Below are 17,868 nucleotides of genomic sequence, written 5' to 3' on the forward strand. Positions count from 1 at the left end.
ACACGTGACTTTCACTGCAGAAACAAGCCAAAGGCCTCCAAGCATATAACCTTTCCCTCAATCCCCAAAGCTCAACAAAGTCAGAGCCATGCAGCCTGGAAATGGCATTCTTTATCTTCTCTGTTCGCTTCCCATCTCGGGTGCCATGTTAAGACCCAGTCCCTTTATCAAGCAGAATGGCCCTTCTAAGAAGTGGGGAGAAGCACTTCTGCCCCCTAGGAGATGGCTCACATGTACAGGCCCATTTGACCCCTAGGTAACTGAGATGCAAAGATTAAAAATCCAGGAATAAAAGTGAGACTCTCTGACTTGCATTGGGTACTAAAGCCATGACCTAGGTTCACAATTCACTAGCAACCTATACCAGGATAAAAATGGCCCACATAGAGAATCTTGTTTTACACCAGAGGGAGGGATTAAGTCAGGAATCCATTGTCAGGCTAGGATCCTACATGTGTACACCCTTCAAACACACACCTCCGATGGCTCGAGGATTCGGGTAGCGGCCACAGCAATAGTGACGCTGGTGGGAGGGAGGGGCGGGTATCTAGAGCCGGTGATATAGCTACCTGGAGACATTAATGGGAGGGCCAGGGCTCATTCAAGGCCATGAAGCTCAGTTTCTTTGTAAGACAGGTATAATACTTGTACCACCTCCCACACAGGGTTGCTGTGGAGAAAGCCCTTTGTAAACACTGACACATCAGAGAAATGGAAAGCAGAATTTTCTTTTGGGGGAGACATATTGGAATTCATATCAAAAGACCAGGTTGATGTTGCATTAGCTGTGTGACCCTGGACAATTCACTTAACCCTAAGCCTCAGTTTTTCCTCATATGTAAAACGGGGCATAGCAATATCTATGCTTTCTATTTCACCATGGAAAGAGTACTGGCTTTGGAGTCAAAGATCTGGTCTCAAATCTCTCTTCTGAAGCTTACTACTAAAAAAAAGTCAGCCTTTCTAGCTGGCCTCAGTTTCCTCCTCCATAAAATGAGGCGGTTAGATCTGAGGGAGCCTTTGATGTTCCTGCCAGCTCTATCTCAATGATCTACTTACTGATCATGGGGAACAATTGCTAGGACTAACTGAAGGTGAGTTTTATGTAAACATCAGCTATTATTGTTATGACTGTGCTCTCCCGCCGTGACGACAGCAGCATATTCTCTCCGTGTGACCCTCTGCCTCCTGCCAGAGCTTTTAATATGAGATCTAAGGACACACTGTCCCACACCAATGGAGAGTAAGCAACCTTCTGTTCCTTTATTGGAGGAATAGAAGCAAACCTACTTCTGGGGCTCTAGGACCAAAGCAGTCATCCCTCTGACCCTTTGTGCCCACGATTTGGGGACAACTGATTGTTACATTCACCCCAGTTGTGTCACCCACAATCATGGGTGGGGTGGGGGGAGCACAGAGCAGTGGTACCAAACAACCTCCTGTGATGCCTTATTACCAATAAGCTTGATTTCCAGAAAGAACACTGAGGGGAAAATCAAAAACATTCCCAGCTTCTGTTTAAAGATGAGGAACCCAAAACACAGGTCAATTAACATGTTAAAAGGCAACAAAATAGGCAACAAGTTATGAACAAAGTAGGCATAGATCCTGATTCAGTTCCTACTGTTCACTCTCCTATGCAATGCTATTATTCCTCAGTGAGGCTTCCATAGACTCCTACTGTGTGCCTAGCTAGAACTCTGTTGGCAGATAGCTGTTCAGTCTGATCCATATCTACCAAGCCAAAGGCCACAGAGAATCCCTACAGTGTAGGAAGGAGGAGGGCAGTCGAGACACTCAGTACACAGGAGATTAAATGCCAAAAAGAGCCAGTGTCTACAAATTGTAAAATGCTGGAAGAAGCAAAATGAACAAGAATTCCTGAAGCAGGAAGGCAGATTAGACCTCATTGACATCACTGAGCCTTGAGATGGCACAGGATGGGACCCGTAAGTGAAATGTACCTTTGAAGGAATAATACCTTTTAAAACAACGACCAGGATATAGAAAAGATGTGGGAAATGTACCTCTTCCCTTTTGGTGAAGTGGTGGGAAATCATGGTTTTGCACTGTTACACCATCATCAAACTCTATTGGAATCAAGTCCTTGGGGCAAGCAAAGTTTGGGGACAAGGAAAGGGACACTGAGAAATAAATGCAATGAAGAACTAAAAGCATCAATAAACTATAAATGTGGAAAATGGTTAAAAAGAAACAAGATCAGGCAGCTGCTGGTTGGTGCAGTGGATAGAGCATCAGCCCTGAAGTCAGGAGGACCTGAGTTCAAATGTGATCTCAGACACTTAACACATTCTAGCTGTGTGACCTTGGGCAGGTCACTTAACCCCAATTGCCTCTGCAAAAAAAAAGAAAGAAAGAAACAAGATCAATACAAGGGATGGGGGCCAGACTAGCATTGTATTTTAAGAAGCTATTCTTACATGAGAAATTGCAAAAACCATAAAGGAGAAGTCTAGTGACAAGCACAGTGGCAGAAAGAATTATTCTTGTACTATTTTGGCCTTGGAGTAGACTATGTATCAGTGATGTCCAACTCAAATAGAAATCGATCTCGACCCACATATTTACTTAGAAAACACAAATTAACATTATTTTTACTGCACTGTATTTTTATTTTATTAAACATTTCCCCCAGTCATGCTGAGAATTTTGCTGAGTACGTTTTGCCACCTCTGCTACAGACCACCCTGACAGAAAGAGGAAATAGATGAGGAATTGGGGAAAATAATATATAATAGAGATGGAAGACTCCATTTCACTACACATCTGCTGGAGCTCTCTATCTTTGTCCAAAGTGAAGCAACTGATACTTTTATGCCTTAATAATTTCATCTTTTGGAAAATAGAGGATATCCCATTGTGGGTCTGGTTGTCACCCAAAAGAAGGAACTGGTGACTGGGGTGAAAATGATGGGAACATTGAGAAATGATACCCCATCTTAAGATTTGTGCCACAGAAGGAAAGGAAAGCTGGAAATTGCCAGACACATAGAATTCAGTAGAGCACATTTCACAGGGTGCTGAGAATGGATAAGATAGATGGACTCCCATGGATTAAAATTCTTTAAGGGAAGATAGCCTATGAGGTATGGGGAAACTCTCAAGAAGGAAATTCTGGGGGCAGCTAGGTGGTGTAGTGGATAGAGCACCAGCCCTGAAGTCAGGAGGACCTGAGTTCAAATCTGGCCTCAGACATTTAATACTTCCTAGCTGTGTGACCCTGGGTAAGTCACAACCCCAGTTGCTTCAGAAAAAAAAAAAAGAAAAGAAAAGAAAAAAAATTCTGAAGCCACAGAGAAAAACAATTCTAATGAGGAAGCAGAAAGGGAGTTGTCCAGGGCCTACTGTGAATGCAGATCAATAAGAAAGGCAGAGCTGCCCCGTCTTTATTTTATCTTGTTTTTTCTCTGCCAAAGTGAATGGCTTTTAGATTTAAAAACACCAAACAACTAATGTCTAATAGGGAGTTGATAACCCAGGATAAATAAGAACATTGTAAGAGATCACCTCACTGAGTTTAAGTCATCCAACCCCAGGCAAACTACCTTTCCAGGTATGAAATTGTCACATGGGTTGGCTAAGCCAGTCTCCATGATCTTCAAAAAATCTTAGAGAAAAAAAGAGCTACCATAGGATTGGAGAAGAGCAAACATCACAATATTTTATTATTATTATTATTATTATAGCTTTTTATTTACAAAACATATGCATGGGTAATTTTTCACCATTGACCCTTGCAGAACCTTCTGTTCCAAATTTTCCCTCCTTCCCCCCTCAGACGGCAGATAGTCGCATACATGTTAAATAGAACATCACAATCTTGACCAGAGAAGAGAAGATAATTTGCAAGCTCTCAGTGAAGGAACTTCACTCTGAGTCCTGGCAAGATTGTGAAATGTGTTAAGAAAGAGATGGTTAGTGAAAAAGGAAGTGATAATCCCAAATATCTAGTTTAGTTTCTTTCTACTTAGACTTCAGGAAAACATTAGAAACTTTCTTGAGTATTCAGAAAGAAATTCTGCAGATGTATGGGCTAGATATTCTTACAAATTTGGATTTGGAACTACCTAAAGTGCCTTGGGGGCCATTGGCTGACTTCCCCTATAAAGTTTAAATCCATACATATCTTTTCTTTAAACTCTGAAATCTGCTCTCCTAAAATCTAGGCTATATGCCATATGGCAGAGTATTCCTGGAATTCCTCCTCTTTCCTAACACAGATTGTAAGTTGAAGCAGTTACTTCCCCTCAGTCATCAGATCCTGTATAGGATTTCTCTTTGTTTAAAGAGAGTCAAGAAATTATTAGCTGATCTCATTTTGGTCGAGATGAATCCAATCCAGCCAGTGTCCAAATGACTGAGGTCCCCCATTGCTGTTCTCTCCTGCCCGTTTCCCAAACTCTTCATTTACTCTTTCCTTTGTCCTATGTGCCCATAGTATATAACTTGCACGGATTGCCATGCAGATGTTCTCAATCAGTCTTTCTGCCCTTTGGATCTCTAGTTTCCCCAGCTTGTTCTCAGACTTTATGCATTTGTGTCCAGAGATCTGAGGCTATGGGTTTTATTGCTGACTCCTCTCTTAGATTTTGTCCCCTGTCAGAGCAACAGTAATACTGAAAATAATGAGAATAGCTAATTGTACCTCTTGCTATATGCCAGGCACTGTGCTAAGCGCTTTGCAATTATTGTCTCATTTAATCCTCATAACAGTTCTGAGAGGAACGTGTTATTATTACCCTTATTTTACAGAGGAGGAAACTGAGGCAAACAGAAGTGAAGCATTTTGCCCAGGGTTGTACAACTTGTGTCTGAGGTTGCCTTTGAACTCATGTCTTCCAGACTCCAGGCCCAGTGCTCTAGCTACTGTAGGGCCACCTAGTGGCCCCTAGGCTATGAATTGCCAACTATCTCTGAGTGCTTGTGTCTTTCTCACAGAAGAATTTGAAAAAGGAAAGATGAGCATGGGGATTAGGCTGGAGCAGGGAGGAAAAGGAGGGGTCTCGCTTAAAGATTTTAAACTTCCAATGGAACAAAATAACTTACTTAGCTGGCCAAACACATTACACTAGCACCAGGTGGACACTGCTCAGCACTGGCTTGAAAGGGGAAGTTTAGGTTAAAGAATAAATAGTAAGTACCTGCATTACACAGCAAGCTGCAGATCTCTGTAGCTCATTACCCCAAGGGGTGTTACATGCTGAAAAATAAGGAGTTTTCAAAGGATGTGTGTAAATTTGCACAAGCCACATAATGGGTTCTGAAAGCCGACTCAGTTATTTCGAGGTATGTACCTAATATTTGAGGTAAATGTCAGGATGTACAGCGTCCCCTCTCTGGGTAGATGACTCACAGGGCTGACCCAATATGTCAGTTCTCTTCTCTGGCCCAGAGGGAGTCACCTTTGGCAGAAGGTGGTCTCCCTATCCTTCTAAAAGCCAGAGAGCTAAGTTATCGAGAGGAAAAAACTGGCTCTTAGGGAAATAGAAAGTGGATTCAGATAAAGTGGAGGTCAGGCTGACCTTTACAAAAGAGGAGGTTACAGGGTATTGCCTCAAGAACAAGTCATGCTTGAAGGGCTCATAAATTATCTCCCCAGTGGATGAGTGTACCAACGTCGGGACCATCCTGTGCTCAGAGTTTGTTTCCCACTTAGTAAAAGTGCAGCTGCTCTGCCTGTTCAGATGAGAGAGGTGAATACAAAGCACATCATCTTCCCCCTTCCTGGTCCTTTTAGCCATCAATTTATACAAAAGATGCTACAGAACATAGTGGGCTTATTTTCCTCCAACTAAACAGTTTCCAGCAATAGCTTTTAAAAAAAAATAATAGCTTTTCATTTTCAAAATATATGCAAAGATAGTTTTCAACATTCACCCTTGTGGTCCAAATTTTTTCTTCCTTCTTTCTCCCCTAATCCCCTCCCTTAGACAGCAAGTAGTCCAGTATAAGTTAAACATGTATAGTTCTATACATATTTCTACATTTAATATGCTGCACAAGAAAAATCAGATCAAAAAGGGGAAAATGAGAAAGAATAAAAGCAAGTAAACCACAACAAAAAGAGTGAAAACACTGTGTTGTGATCCACAGTCCCCACAATCCTCTCTCTGGGTGCAGATGGCTTTCTCTATCACAAGTTGATTGGAACTGGCCTGAATCCCCTTGCTATTGAAAAGAGCCATGTCCGTCAGAATTGATCATCCCATAATCTTGCTGTTGTCCAGCAGTAGCTTTTAAAGCAAAAGGACTTTTAATAGAATTTCCACAATAACAACCTTTGTCTTGAACCTCTAACTGAACAGAGCTGAGTTGAATGCAGTTGCATTACTGGCCACATTTCTTCCACTTCAGTGTAGCCAGGAAAGAGCTTGTTGGTTTTTCATGGTACTAAGGACTACTACCCAACGTGCTACTGACTTAGCAAGGTATGCCTCCTGCCCTTCAGTCACACCCATTGCCATATCGCAACTATCAAGGCCCAAGATGAGGGCCAAAGCTACCCCTTAATTTATTTTAAAATGTTTCATTAAATTAGTTTATTTTTCCAATTACATGTAAAAACATTTTTAAACATTTCTTTTTTTTCATTTTGAGTTCCAAATTATTTCCCTCTCCCCTCCCTGTGACAGCAGCAATTTGATATAGTTTATGCACATGCAGTCATGCAAAACATATTCCCATATTAGTCATTTTTTTGAAAGAAAACACAGCAACAACAAAAAGACAATAAATGAAAATAATATGCTTTGATCTGCATTTAGACTCTTAATCAGTTGTTGTTGTTTTTTTTTTTCTGGAGGTATGCATAGCATTTTTCATTATAAGTTTTTCATAATTGTCTTAGATTATTGTATTTCTGAGAATAGCAAAGTCAGACACTATTGATCTTTGTACAATATTGCAGTTATTGTGTACGATGTTCTTTCGCAGTCATAGAACACAATCTGTTCAGCCATTCCCCAATTGATGGGCATTCCCTCAATTTCCAATTCTATACTATCACATAAAGATGTGCTGTAAGTATTTTTTGTACAAATAGTTCCTTTTCCCTTTTTTAAATCTCTTTGAAATACAGACTTAGTAGTAGTATTCCTGAGATAAAGAGTATGCACAAATTTATAGCCCTTTGGGCATATTCCAAATTGCCTTCCAGAATGATTAGATAAGTTTGCAACTCCACTAAGAATAAATGTGTCCCCATTTTCCCACATCCCCTCCAGTATTTGTCATTTTCCTTTTTGTGATATTAACCAATCTGATAGATATGAGGCAATGCCTCAGAGTTGTTTTAATTTCCATTTCTCTAATCAATAGTGATTTAGAGCACAGCTTTGCTTTCTTCATCTGAAAATTGCCTGTTCATATCCTTTGACCATTTATCAATTGGAGAGTGACTTGTATTCTTATAAATTTGACTCCGTTCTCTGCATATTTAGAAAATTAAACCTTTAACAGAGAAACTTGATGTAAAAACATTTTCCCAATTTCCTGCTTTCCTTCTAATGTTGGTTACATTGATTTTGTTTGTGCAAAATCTTTTTAATTCAATATAATCAAAATCATCCAATTTTATATCCCATCATACTATCTATCTCTTGGTTTGGTCATAAATTTGCCCCTTATCCTTAGATTTGACAGGTAAACTATTCCATGCTATCACTCTTTACTTCTAAATCAATCATTTACACATTTTGACTTTATCTTGGTATACAGACTAAGATGTTGATTTATACCAAGTTTCTGGCTAAATTGTAAAGCTATCCTTTAAATGCAAACCCCCATCATCAGTATTTCTATTACATGCAAAGCCTAGCAAAAAGAGAGAAAGAAATTCCAGTTAAAATAACTGTAGGCGGTACAAATACTTGGGATAATACCTGCCAAGACAAACCCAGGAACTATATGAACAAAACTGCAACATGTTTTTCACAGAAATAAAGTCAGATCTGAACATCTGGAAATATATTAATTGCTAATGGGTAGCCTGAGCATAATAAATGACAGTTTTACCTAAATTTACTTATTCAATGTTAAACCAATCAAACTACCAAAAAACTATTTTATAAAGTTAGAAAAATAATTTCAAAATTCATCTGGATGAATATCTCAGCCTTAGACACCTAACAGTTCTTAGCTGTGTGACCCTGGGCAAGTCAAGTAACCCCAATTGCCTCACCCCGCCAAAAAAAAAAAAAAAATTCATCTGAAAGAAAGTTCAAGAATATCAAGGGAATTAATTTTCTAAATTGTGAAGGAAGGTAGACTAGCAATACCAGATCTCAAACTGTATTATAAAGCAATAATCATCAAAACTATCTGGTACTGGCTAAGAAATAGAATGGTGAATCAATGGAATAGATTAGGTTCACAATACATAACAGTAAATGACCATAGTAGTCTAGTTTTTGATAAAAACCAAGATCTAAGCTTTTGGGACAAGAAATCACTATTTGACAAAAACTTGTTGAAAAACTGAAAAAAAGAAAAAAAACAATTTGGCAGAAACTATGTTGACAACATCTCACACCCTGTATAACAAGGTAAGCTCAAAATGGGTACATGATTTAGACTTAAAGAGTGATACCATAAGCAGATGAGGAGAGCAAGAAATACTTTACCTTTCAGATCTGAGGATAAGGGAAGAATTTATAACCAAACAAGAAATGGAGAGCTTTGCAAGGTGTGAAATAGATTATTTTTATTAAATTAAAATCAAATATTTTTGCATAAACAAAACCACTGAAGCCAAGATTAAAGTGAAAGCAGGGGACAAAATTTTGTTGTGAGTGTTTCTGGTAAAGGCCTCATTTCTTAGTATATAGAGAACTGAGTCAACTTTATAAGAATCCAAGCCATTCTCAATTGATAAATGGTCAAAAAATATGAAGATGAAGAAATTAAAGCTGTCTATAGTCATATAAAAATGTTCCAAATCACTATTGATTAGAGAAACAGAAATTAAAACAATTCTTGAGGTACCACCTTACACCTATTAGATGGGCTAATTTGACAAATGTTGGAGAAGATGTGAGAAAATTGGGACACATTCACTCAAGTGGAGTTGTGAACTTATACAACTACTCTGGAAGACAATTTGGAATATGTCCAAAGGGCTGTAAATCTGTGCATACCCTTTGACCCAGGTATGTATCCCAAAGATATTTTTTTAGTTGTTAAACCAGCATATATTTATTTAGTGTTTATTATGTGAGAAAAGGTCCCAGCCCAAGCCTCATTTGCTTATTGTTTTGATTTTCATGGCTCAGAGTGAGTGTAAATAGCAATTGTTTTTGTTCTGGACAGAAACTCTGAGCATCTTCTCCCAGTTTGATTCCTTTTTTTTTCTAAGTAGCAGCTCCCCATTTTCAAAAGACCAAAAGATATTTTTTTAGCTTTTTACTTTTCAAAACACATGCGTAGTTTTCAACATTAGCCCTTGCAAAACCTTATGTTCCAAATTTTTTTCTCCCTCCCTACCCTTTAACCCTTCCATTAGAGTCAACAGATAATCAAATATATGTTAAATATGTGCAATTATTTTATACATATTTCCACAATTATCAGGCTGCACAAGAAAAATCTGACCAAGAGGGAAAAAATGAGAAAGAAAACAAAAAGCAAGCAAACAACAACAAAGGCGAAAATACTATGTTGTGATCCACATTCAGTCCCACAGTCCTCTCTTTGGATACAGATGGCTTTCTCCATCGCTAGTTCATTGGAATTGGCCTGAATCACTATTGTTGAAAAGAGCCACATCCATCACAGTTGATCATCACATAATCTTATTGTTACTCTGTGCAATGTTCTCTTGGTTCTCACTTCACTCAGGATCAGTTCATGTAGGTCTTTTAAGGCTTTTCTGAAATCAGCCTGCTGAACATTTCTTATATAGCCATTTCCCAGCTGATGGGCATCCATGCAATTTCCAGTTCCTTACCACTACAAAAAGGACTACTATAAACATTTTTGTACATGTTGATTCCTTTCCCTCCTTTAAGATTTCTTGGGGATATAAGCCCAATAGTTACATTGCTGGATCAAAATATGCAGTTTGATAGCCCTTTGGATATATTTCCATATCTCTTCAAAATGATTGGATCAGTTCACAACTCCACCAACAATGTATCTGTCCCAGTTTTCCCACATCCCCTCCAACATTCATCAATATATTTTTCTGTCATTTTAACTAATCTGAGAGATATGTAATGATATCTCAGAGGTGTTTTAATTTGCATTTCTTTGATCAGTAGTGATTTAGAGCATGTTTCATGTGACTAAAAATGATTTTAATTTCTTCATCTGAAAATTATCTGTTCATATTCTCAAAGATATTTTTAAAAAGGAAAAAGGACGTATTTGTTCAAAAAAAATATTTTAGCAGTCTTTTTGTGGTGGCAAAAAACTGGAAATTGAATGGATATCCATCAGTTGCAGAATGGTTGGATGAGCTATAGTAATATGATTGGATTGGAACAACTTTGTACTATAAGAAATGATGAACTGAATGCTTTCAAAAAAAAAAAAACCTGAAAAGATTTACATGAATGGATACAAAGTAAAACGAGCAGAACATTGTTCTTAGAGAACTTTGTTGTACACAGTACCAGCAACATTGTACAACAGTTGACTAAATGACTTAGCTATCCTTAGCCATACGAAGATTTAAGACAATTCCAAAAGACTTGTGATGAAAAATGCTATCTACCTCTAGAGAGAGAACCAGTGAAGTTGGAATACAGACCAAAGATACTATTTTTTTCAAAGATAATATTTTTCACTTTCTTTTTTGTGTTTTTTTTTGGTCTGTGTTTTCTTTCAAAACATGACTAGTATGGAAATTCATTTTGCATGATTATACACGTGTAACATGTCAAATTGCTTGCTTTGTCAATGAGGGGAGAGTGGAGGTAGGGAGAGAATTTGGAACTCAAAATTTTTTTAATGTTAAAAAATTGTTTTTAGATATAATTGGGGAAAAAACCTATTTTTAAAATAATACTAGCTTTTTATTTTTCAAAATACATGCAAAGATAGTTTTCAACATTCATCCTTGCAAAACTGTGTTCCAAAATTTTCTCCCTCCCAATTTCCTCCACCAGACAGCAAATAATCCAACATGTGCAATTCTTCTAAAAATATTTCCACATTTATTGTGCTGCACAAGAAAAAGTAGATCAAATGGGGGGGGGATTAGAAAGAAAAAACAAGCAAGCAAACAACAACATAAAAAGTGAAAAAATATGTTGTGCTCCACATTTGGTCCCCATAATCCTCTGTGGATGCAGATGGCTCTCTCCATCACAAGTCTATTGAAATTGACCTGAATCAACTCACTGTTGAAAAAAAGGCAAGTTCATCGAAGTTGATTATCACATGATCTTGTTGTTGTGCACAATGTTTTCTTGGTTCTACTCACTTAACTCAGCATCAGTTCATATAACTGTCTCAAGGCTTTTCTGTATCATCCTGTTGGTCATTTCTTACAGAACAATAATATTCTATAACTTTCATATACCATAATTTACCCAACCATTCTCCAATTGATGGGCATCCCCTCAGTTTCTTGCCACTACGAAGAGGGCTTCCACAAACATTTTTGCACGTGTGGGTCCCTTTCCTTCCTTTAAGATCTCTTTGGGATATAGGTCCAGTAGAAACACTGCTGAATCAAAAGGGATGCACAGTTTGATAGACCTTTGGACAGTTTCAAATTGTTCTCCAGAATGGTTCGATCAGTTCACAATTTCACCAACAACATATTAGTGTCCCAGTTTTCCCATATCCCTTTCAACACTTATCTTTTCCTGTCACCTTACCCAATTTAAGATGTATTAAATGGTACCTCAGAATTGTCTTAATTTGCATTTCTTTAATCAGTAGTGATGTAGACCTTTTTTTCATATGATTAGAAATGGCTTTAATTTCATCATCTTAAAATTGTTCATATCCTTTGACCATTTATCATTTGGGGAATGGCTTGTATTCTTATAAATTTGAGACAGTTCTCCATATATTTAAAAAATGGGGTCATTATCAGAAATATTGGATGTAAAAATTTTTCCCAGCAAAATAGTATTTATAAAAATAAAGAACAAGCTTCTATAATTGTTAGTACAGATGTGTGTATGAAGAGACCTTTAGTTCAGCCCCAGTCTTCAAGTTGTTACTGGTGCCACTTTAGTATGTACCCATGGTACCTCAGTAACAACATTCAAACTAGGGCTTGGGAAAGGGGTACCACTTTAAGGAGTGTCCTTGATCAGGTTTCCTAAGGAGGGGCTGCTTCCTGCCCCTTTCCCCTTCCTGGAAAAAAGCAGTACGTGGAAGGGTTCTCTCTGCCTTTCATATGTCAGTCTTCTGACACCCCCATAGCTGAGGAGCACTACCCCAGAAGGCAAAAACTCTGCCAGGTCTGCTTGCCCAAAAAGGATACTGGGCCATTTTCTCCTGATGTCTATGAGTAGTGGCAGCAGCAGAAGGCAGTTTCCAGCTGGTTTGATTTCTCCAGTTAGCTGAAACCACACACCGACACCCCCCACCCACTCAGCATCTCACTTAAAAAGAAACTTCATGGTTCTTTCTGTATAGATGCCAAAGAATTAATCATGCAGGGGCAGCCAGGTGGTGCAATGGATAGAGTACCAGTCCTGAAGTCAGGACGGTCTGAGTTTGAATCCGGCCTTAGACATTTAACTCTTCCTAGCTGTGTGACCCTGGGCAAGTCACTTAGCCCCAAATGCCTCAGGGCAAAAAAAATTAATCATGAAGCAATGTCCATGTTATATAAAAAGGGCCAGAAAGAGAGGTGGACCAACATCAGGGAGCCACAGACTGCTTAGGAGCCATAGCTCGGGAGGAGCCTAGGGCAAGCCATGTACCCCAAAAGGGTGAGGATCCTCCAATCAGTTCCTTGACCTCATAGCACATGACCAAATCAAACCCCAAGTTCAAATGTTGGCTTTGTCATTAATTTCTTATGCTTCTGCTCAATTTAGACAAATTCATATCAGTAAATATTTATTAAACACCTACTGTATGCAATAAAGTCCCAGACTCACCACTGGGCATGCTCAAAAATGTATGCCCTAGGTTCCAAAGAGGCTATTATCTAAAATAGCATTATAGAATGTGGGCCAAGGAGTGAGCCTTTTGCCTTGGGCTGGGTGGTCAGCAAGGAAGGATGAGGACCTCTTCTTTAATTGGGTAGGCAGTAGAAAGTCGTTGAAGACTGGACTGGCAGAGTGACATGAGCTGGACACAAGGTTACTTGTTACTTGAGCAACTGTGTGAAGTCTCCAGTGGTAATGAGTACTACTGTTGTTAACAGGCGTGGGGATGTATGGCTATGTTGAAAGTGTTGACAGCCACCTCTCCCTACTGAATTGACTTGAAAGTCAAGACATTGTATAGTTGGAAAAACACTGGATTTGGAAGCAAAGGAGATGGGTTCAAATGCAGGCTCTAATGTTTAACACCTGTCTGAGTGACCTTAGGCCATTAGTTTCCATTCCCAAGTCTCTGTTTTCTCCTAAAATGAGGGGTTTGAAGCAGCCTTTCACCTTGGCAGTTTTATCAATCCCACAATGGAAGAGCTGCCCAGGAAGGCAGCAGGTGTAGGTGGGTGCTGGAAATGGAAGGGCTGATTTTTTTTAAACAAGGTAAAAGGTAAAGAAAGATTGTGGTTAAACAATTTCTTTTGAATCATGAGAAGGAGACATTTAAAGAGTGATCACTGATGTGTTTCCTCTTTCAGTCATCTACCTCGCAGTGTACCATGCCCTCTTCGTTTTCTTCATCTGGACCTACTGGAAATCTATCTTCACTCTCCCACATCAGCCACACCAGAAGGTAAATGGGGGGGAAGATGAGAGCCTGGGATTGCAGGCACTTTGAAGAGGAATGAACTAGAAGCCTCAGGCCCTTGTATTTGGGATGTTCAAGGGCAGTCCATGTGGCCAGCACACCCAAAGAAGGCCAAGGATAATGGCAAAGATAGCAAGGACATGCTTTCTCCTGTCTCCCTTTTCTCTCTCCCTCTCTTCCCCCCCCCTTCAGAACTTGGGCACTGGGGCAAGAAGAGGTCCTAATTGATCTTGGGAGAAGTCACCTTCCGGGATTCAGTGCCTCCTATACCAGCCTTACAGAGAGACTTTGTAGACTGGAGATCTCTTCCCCATACTTCTTTGGCGGTCATCTTCAATCTGTCAGGGGATCTCTAGGATCAAAGCAGCCGCCTTATTTTATGAGGAAGGTCTTTTAGTTCCCCAGTTCCAAAGAAGAGCCAGCCAGGAAATAGAAAGTTTCTAGTTTGGAAGGTCCTGAATGTAGATGTTTGCCGATTTGGGGGTAGAGGAGTGATGATCGCAGTAGGGCACTACAAACCACCGGGCAAGGAGAAGCTGGGGCATAGGCCCCTTGTTGGATGAAAAAGACTTTACTTTTTCTGGGCTGTAACAATAAGGGTGCCAGAATCTTTCAAAAGACAAGTTGAGGTGGGCAGATAAAGCTGACTACCAAAGAGAGCCCCGTTGGGTGCAGAGGATGTCTGTATTTCCAGGAACAGGAAACCGTCCAGTAAAGACCTCCTTGGACCTCCCAGGATAGCATTCTTTTCTAGTATGAGCCTTTTCACCTATCTGGATGAACCCAAGGAACTGAAACCATTCAGCTCTAAGTCTGTGAAAATTGGCTGATTCCAGTAGCCAAAGAAAGTTCTGTGTCCCAAGGAAAGCTACCTCAGAAAGCCCCTACACAGCTCCCTCAGTCAGTGGCTTCCAAGAGGCAGTCTTTTCTCTCTCCCTTGGGAGAACATGTGGCCATGGCAGGCATTTTCAAATGTGTGTGCACCCCTTTTTCTAAGGGCCCCAGATAAGTATGAAGAAGAGGCCATGAAGATTCCTGACTTAATCTCTGGTCTTCCCACGCCACTTAGACAGTTTGTAGTCTGCAGAGATTCACAGTGCTTGGAATAGAATGTAAGAGGATGGAGACGTGCCTTCCAGATATCTGCCATTAAAGTCCTGTATTTTTCTTACTTTGGATTAGTAAAGAGGGGGTGAAAACTCCTGGAGTACTCTAATACACAGTGAAGCTTTTGTTCCTCCCGCACCAAACATGGTGCGATAGAGTACCACGTGTTTGGCCCCCAAATGCTTTCACTGATTCCCTGAATGGCATCCAATCTTGGCTGGGCTAGCTAGACCTTCTCACTTGGTTCTTATCTTCTTTTTTGGCCTCATTTAATCTGTCTCTTAGTTTCTTTGAACAAGTCCCTTCCCCTTCCCCCTGGCCCTCAGTTTCTTCTTCTGTCAATTAAGGGCTAAACTAAGTGACCGTTGAGGTCCAACAATATATGCGATTCCATTGTTCCAAAAGAGCAAAAATCCCATCAGATACAGGATGTTCATGCTGCCCAAAATTGGGGACAGCCCGCCTCTCCCGTTGCAGTGACTTCTCATGCTTTAATGATACCTTTTGTAATATTTCTTCGATTACCAAGCACAAGAGGGATCTTTGGAACTTGCCTGACTTTTACATCCTTCCATTTGTATCCTTTATTCTCCCAGGTCAACAAAGTAAAGCATCTTGGTCAGCACCCATTTTCTGTCTATTTCAGATAGTTTTACATTTTTCTGCAAACTCTTTATAATACAAAGAGGATATGGTTTTGGATATGTAGTGCTTTTTTCTTTCTGCATACTTCTAGTGATAGATGTCTCACCCCGTTCTGATGCAGTGCATTCTACTTTGGGAAAGCTCTAATATATAAAGAAGGGTTTTTTTTTCCTTTTATTCTTATGTGTGGTCTAGATTCGCCTTTGGTTCACCCATTGCTCCCAGTCCCGTCTGTGGGAGGAAACAAAACGAATCTCTGTTCTTCCTCCATGTGATCATCCATCACATATTTGAGGAGAGTCATGTGGGGGACTCTTTGGACTTCTCTAGTCTAACCTAAGCATCCCCACTTCCCCCGGTCAGTCATCATATGGCATGACTTCAGATCCCATCACCATCCTTATCACCTTCCCCTGGCCTTGATCCTATTTGCTAATGTCTTTCATAAAACATCCCACTCAAAATCAAAAACGATATCTGGCAACAACTTGACCAGACTGAGTACAGCAGGCCTCTCGTTTTCCAAATTCTGGATGTTGGACACTCAGTACAGCCCAGGGGGAGCTAGATTTTTGGATGAAAAACTGAGCTCATTCAGCACTAAGATCCCCAGATCTTTTTTACTTGACCTGTTGCCAAACTCTCTCTCTCTCATTTCCTGTTATTCTGCATTCACTGCTTCTGGTTGATTTTTTTAAATTCTAACTACATTTTTAATGGTTAGAAAAACTATAAATGCAAAAGGGAGTTTAAGTTTCTTCGTGGCATGCCTTCTGAGCAACAATATTACTGGCGGCAAACAAAGATTTTTCATCCCTCTCAAGTAGCAGAACTTAGTAACCGCTTGCCATTGCATATTTTTCATGAAAGTCGGGGCTTTCATGAAAGATTGAAAACCTACAGCATCGAGCTCTAAATCAGAAATACAGGATTGCTGAAGTCTTGGGGAGAGCTTGCTTTTTTTAAGACTGCAACAAACTAGGGCATGAAAAGGAGTCATCGCCCCCCAGTCTCGAGAAGAGCTTTCCAAGCATCCCCCAGGAGACATCCTTGCCACTGACTAGCTAAGCACACTAGCCATCACTGGGGTTCTGGATCATAGCCAGCTGGCAAGCGTTGAAGTGATACACTTTGTAACCCAATTTCACCAGGATAATGGTTGCCTGAGCGAATGGCTTTATTTAAAAGTTTAAAAGTGAAAGGGGATGGGAGGAGCCCAGTGCTGCCTGTTCCCATTTTCTGCCCAACTTGAAGTGTTTACAGCTCTCTGAACAATGTATCCCAGCGCTCAATTATCTTTGCAAATGGCATCCAAACTCTGTGGTCCTTTTCTTCCGTACTGACCGGGTCTTATTTTGTGCTTCAGCCTTCACTTGCAAGATATGAACCAATAGGTTGAACCTGGAACAACCATTATTTATCTCTTTTTTAAAACCATCAGTGACTCACTTATCCTGCAATCTGAATAATTGGTCAGAAACCATTTCCTTGTTAATTGCACATAAAAAAGCTCTCAAGTCCGATTTGAAGCTGGGACAGGTAATTGGTATCTGCTTATGGATGGGATTCTTAAAGAGTTTCTCTCTGTACCTTAGACTAAGTGGATATACGGCTGTGTCCCTTTTGTTTTTAGTTCTTCATGTCCTATGGAGACAAGGAACGCTATGAAAATGAAGAACGGCCTGAAGTTCAGAAGCAGATGCTCCTTGATATAGCCAAGAAGTTGCCGGTGTACACCAGGACTGGGAATGGAGGTAGGCTTGAGGGAGGATGAAGGAGAGATTTAGAAGGGGGAAGCTGAAATGAGAGTGGGTTCAGAAACATTATATGGGCTAAACCAGAAAGCCACGTAGCTCCTTTCCCCAGGACTCTCCAGCAAGCCACCCTGGTGTCCTTCCATTGGTTTCTGCCCCAGAACCACTATAGCTGGGATCCTCTCGTACCCAGATGATCCCACTGTAGCCTATACAGAACAAGGGTATATTAGTTTGGGGGATGAAAAGGGGAGTCTTGTTCGATCCATATTGTGTTGACTTTTGTGATAGCCGTGTGGTTTTCAGAACGGGCCACTCTGCATGTTCTACTTAGTTGAGGAAAAAAGTGTCTAGAGCCACATGGCCACATCTTCACTCAATTAGCAGTCTGCTATGTGTCGAGTCCAAGTGAAGAGCAAATGAAAATATATGTGTTTTCCCTTAGCGTCTCATCTAGCTCATCTCTACTACA

General features: G+C 40.1%; 1 protein-coding gene across 8 annotated transcripts in view; it reads left to right on the plus strand.

The window, feature by feature from the left end:
• ZDHHC15 (zDHHC palmitoyltransferase 15) overlaps positions 1-17,868 on the plus strand; it is a 92,324-nt gene that overhangs the window by 13,156 nt on the left and 61,300 nt on the right. For all 8 annotated transcript variants that reach the window (XR_012483933.1, XM_074277266.1, XM_074277264.1 and 5 more), the window contains exons 3-4: positions 13,781-13,875; positions 17,276-17,396. Coding sequence is in view for 7 of the 8 variants with exons in the window: in XM_074277266.1 (XP_074133367.1) it covers positions 13,781-13,875; positions 17,276-17,396 (216 nt within the window). In the remaining variant the exon portion in view is untranslated. The remainder of the gene's footprint in view (positions 1-13,780; positions 13,876-17,275; positions 17,397-17,868) is intronic.

Source organism: Sminthopsis crassicaudata, chromosome X (genome assembly GCF_048593235.1).
Source record: "Sminthopsis crassicaudata isolate SCR6 chromosome X, ASM4859323v1, whole genome shotgun sequence".
Lineage (NCBI taxonomy): Eukaryota > Metazoa > Chordata > Mammalia > Dasyuromorphia > Dasyuridae > Sminthopsis > Sminthopsis crassicaudata.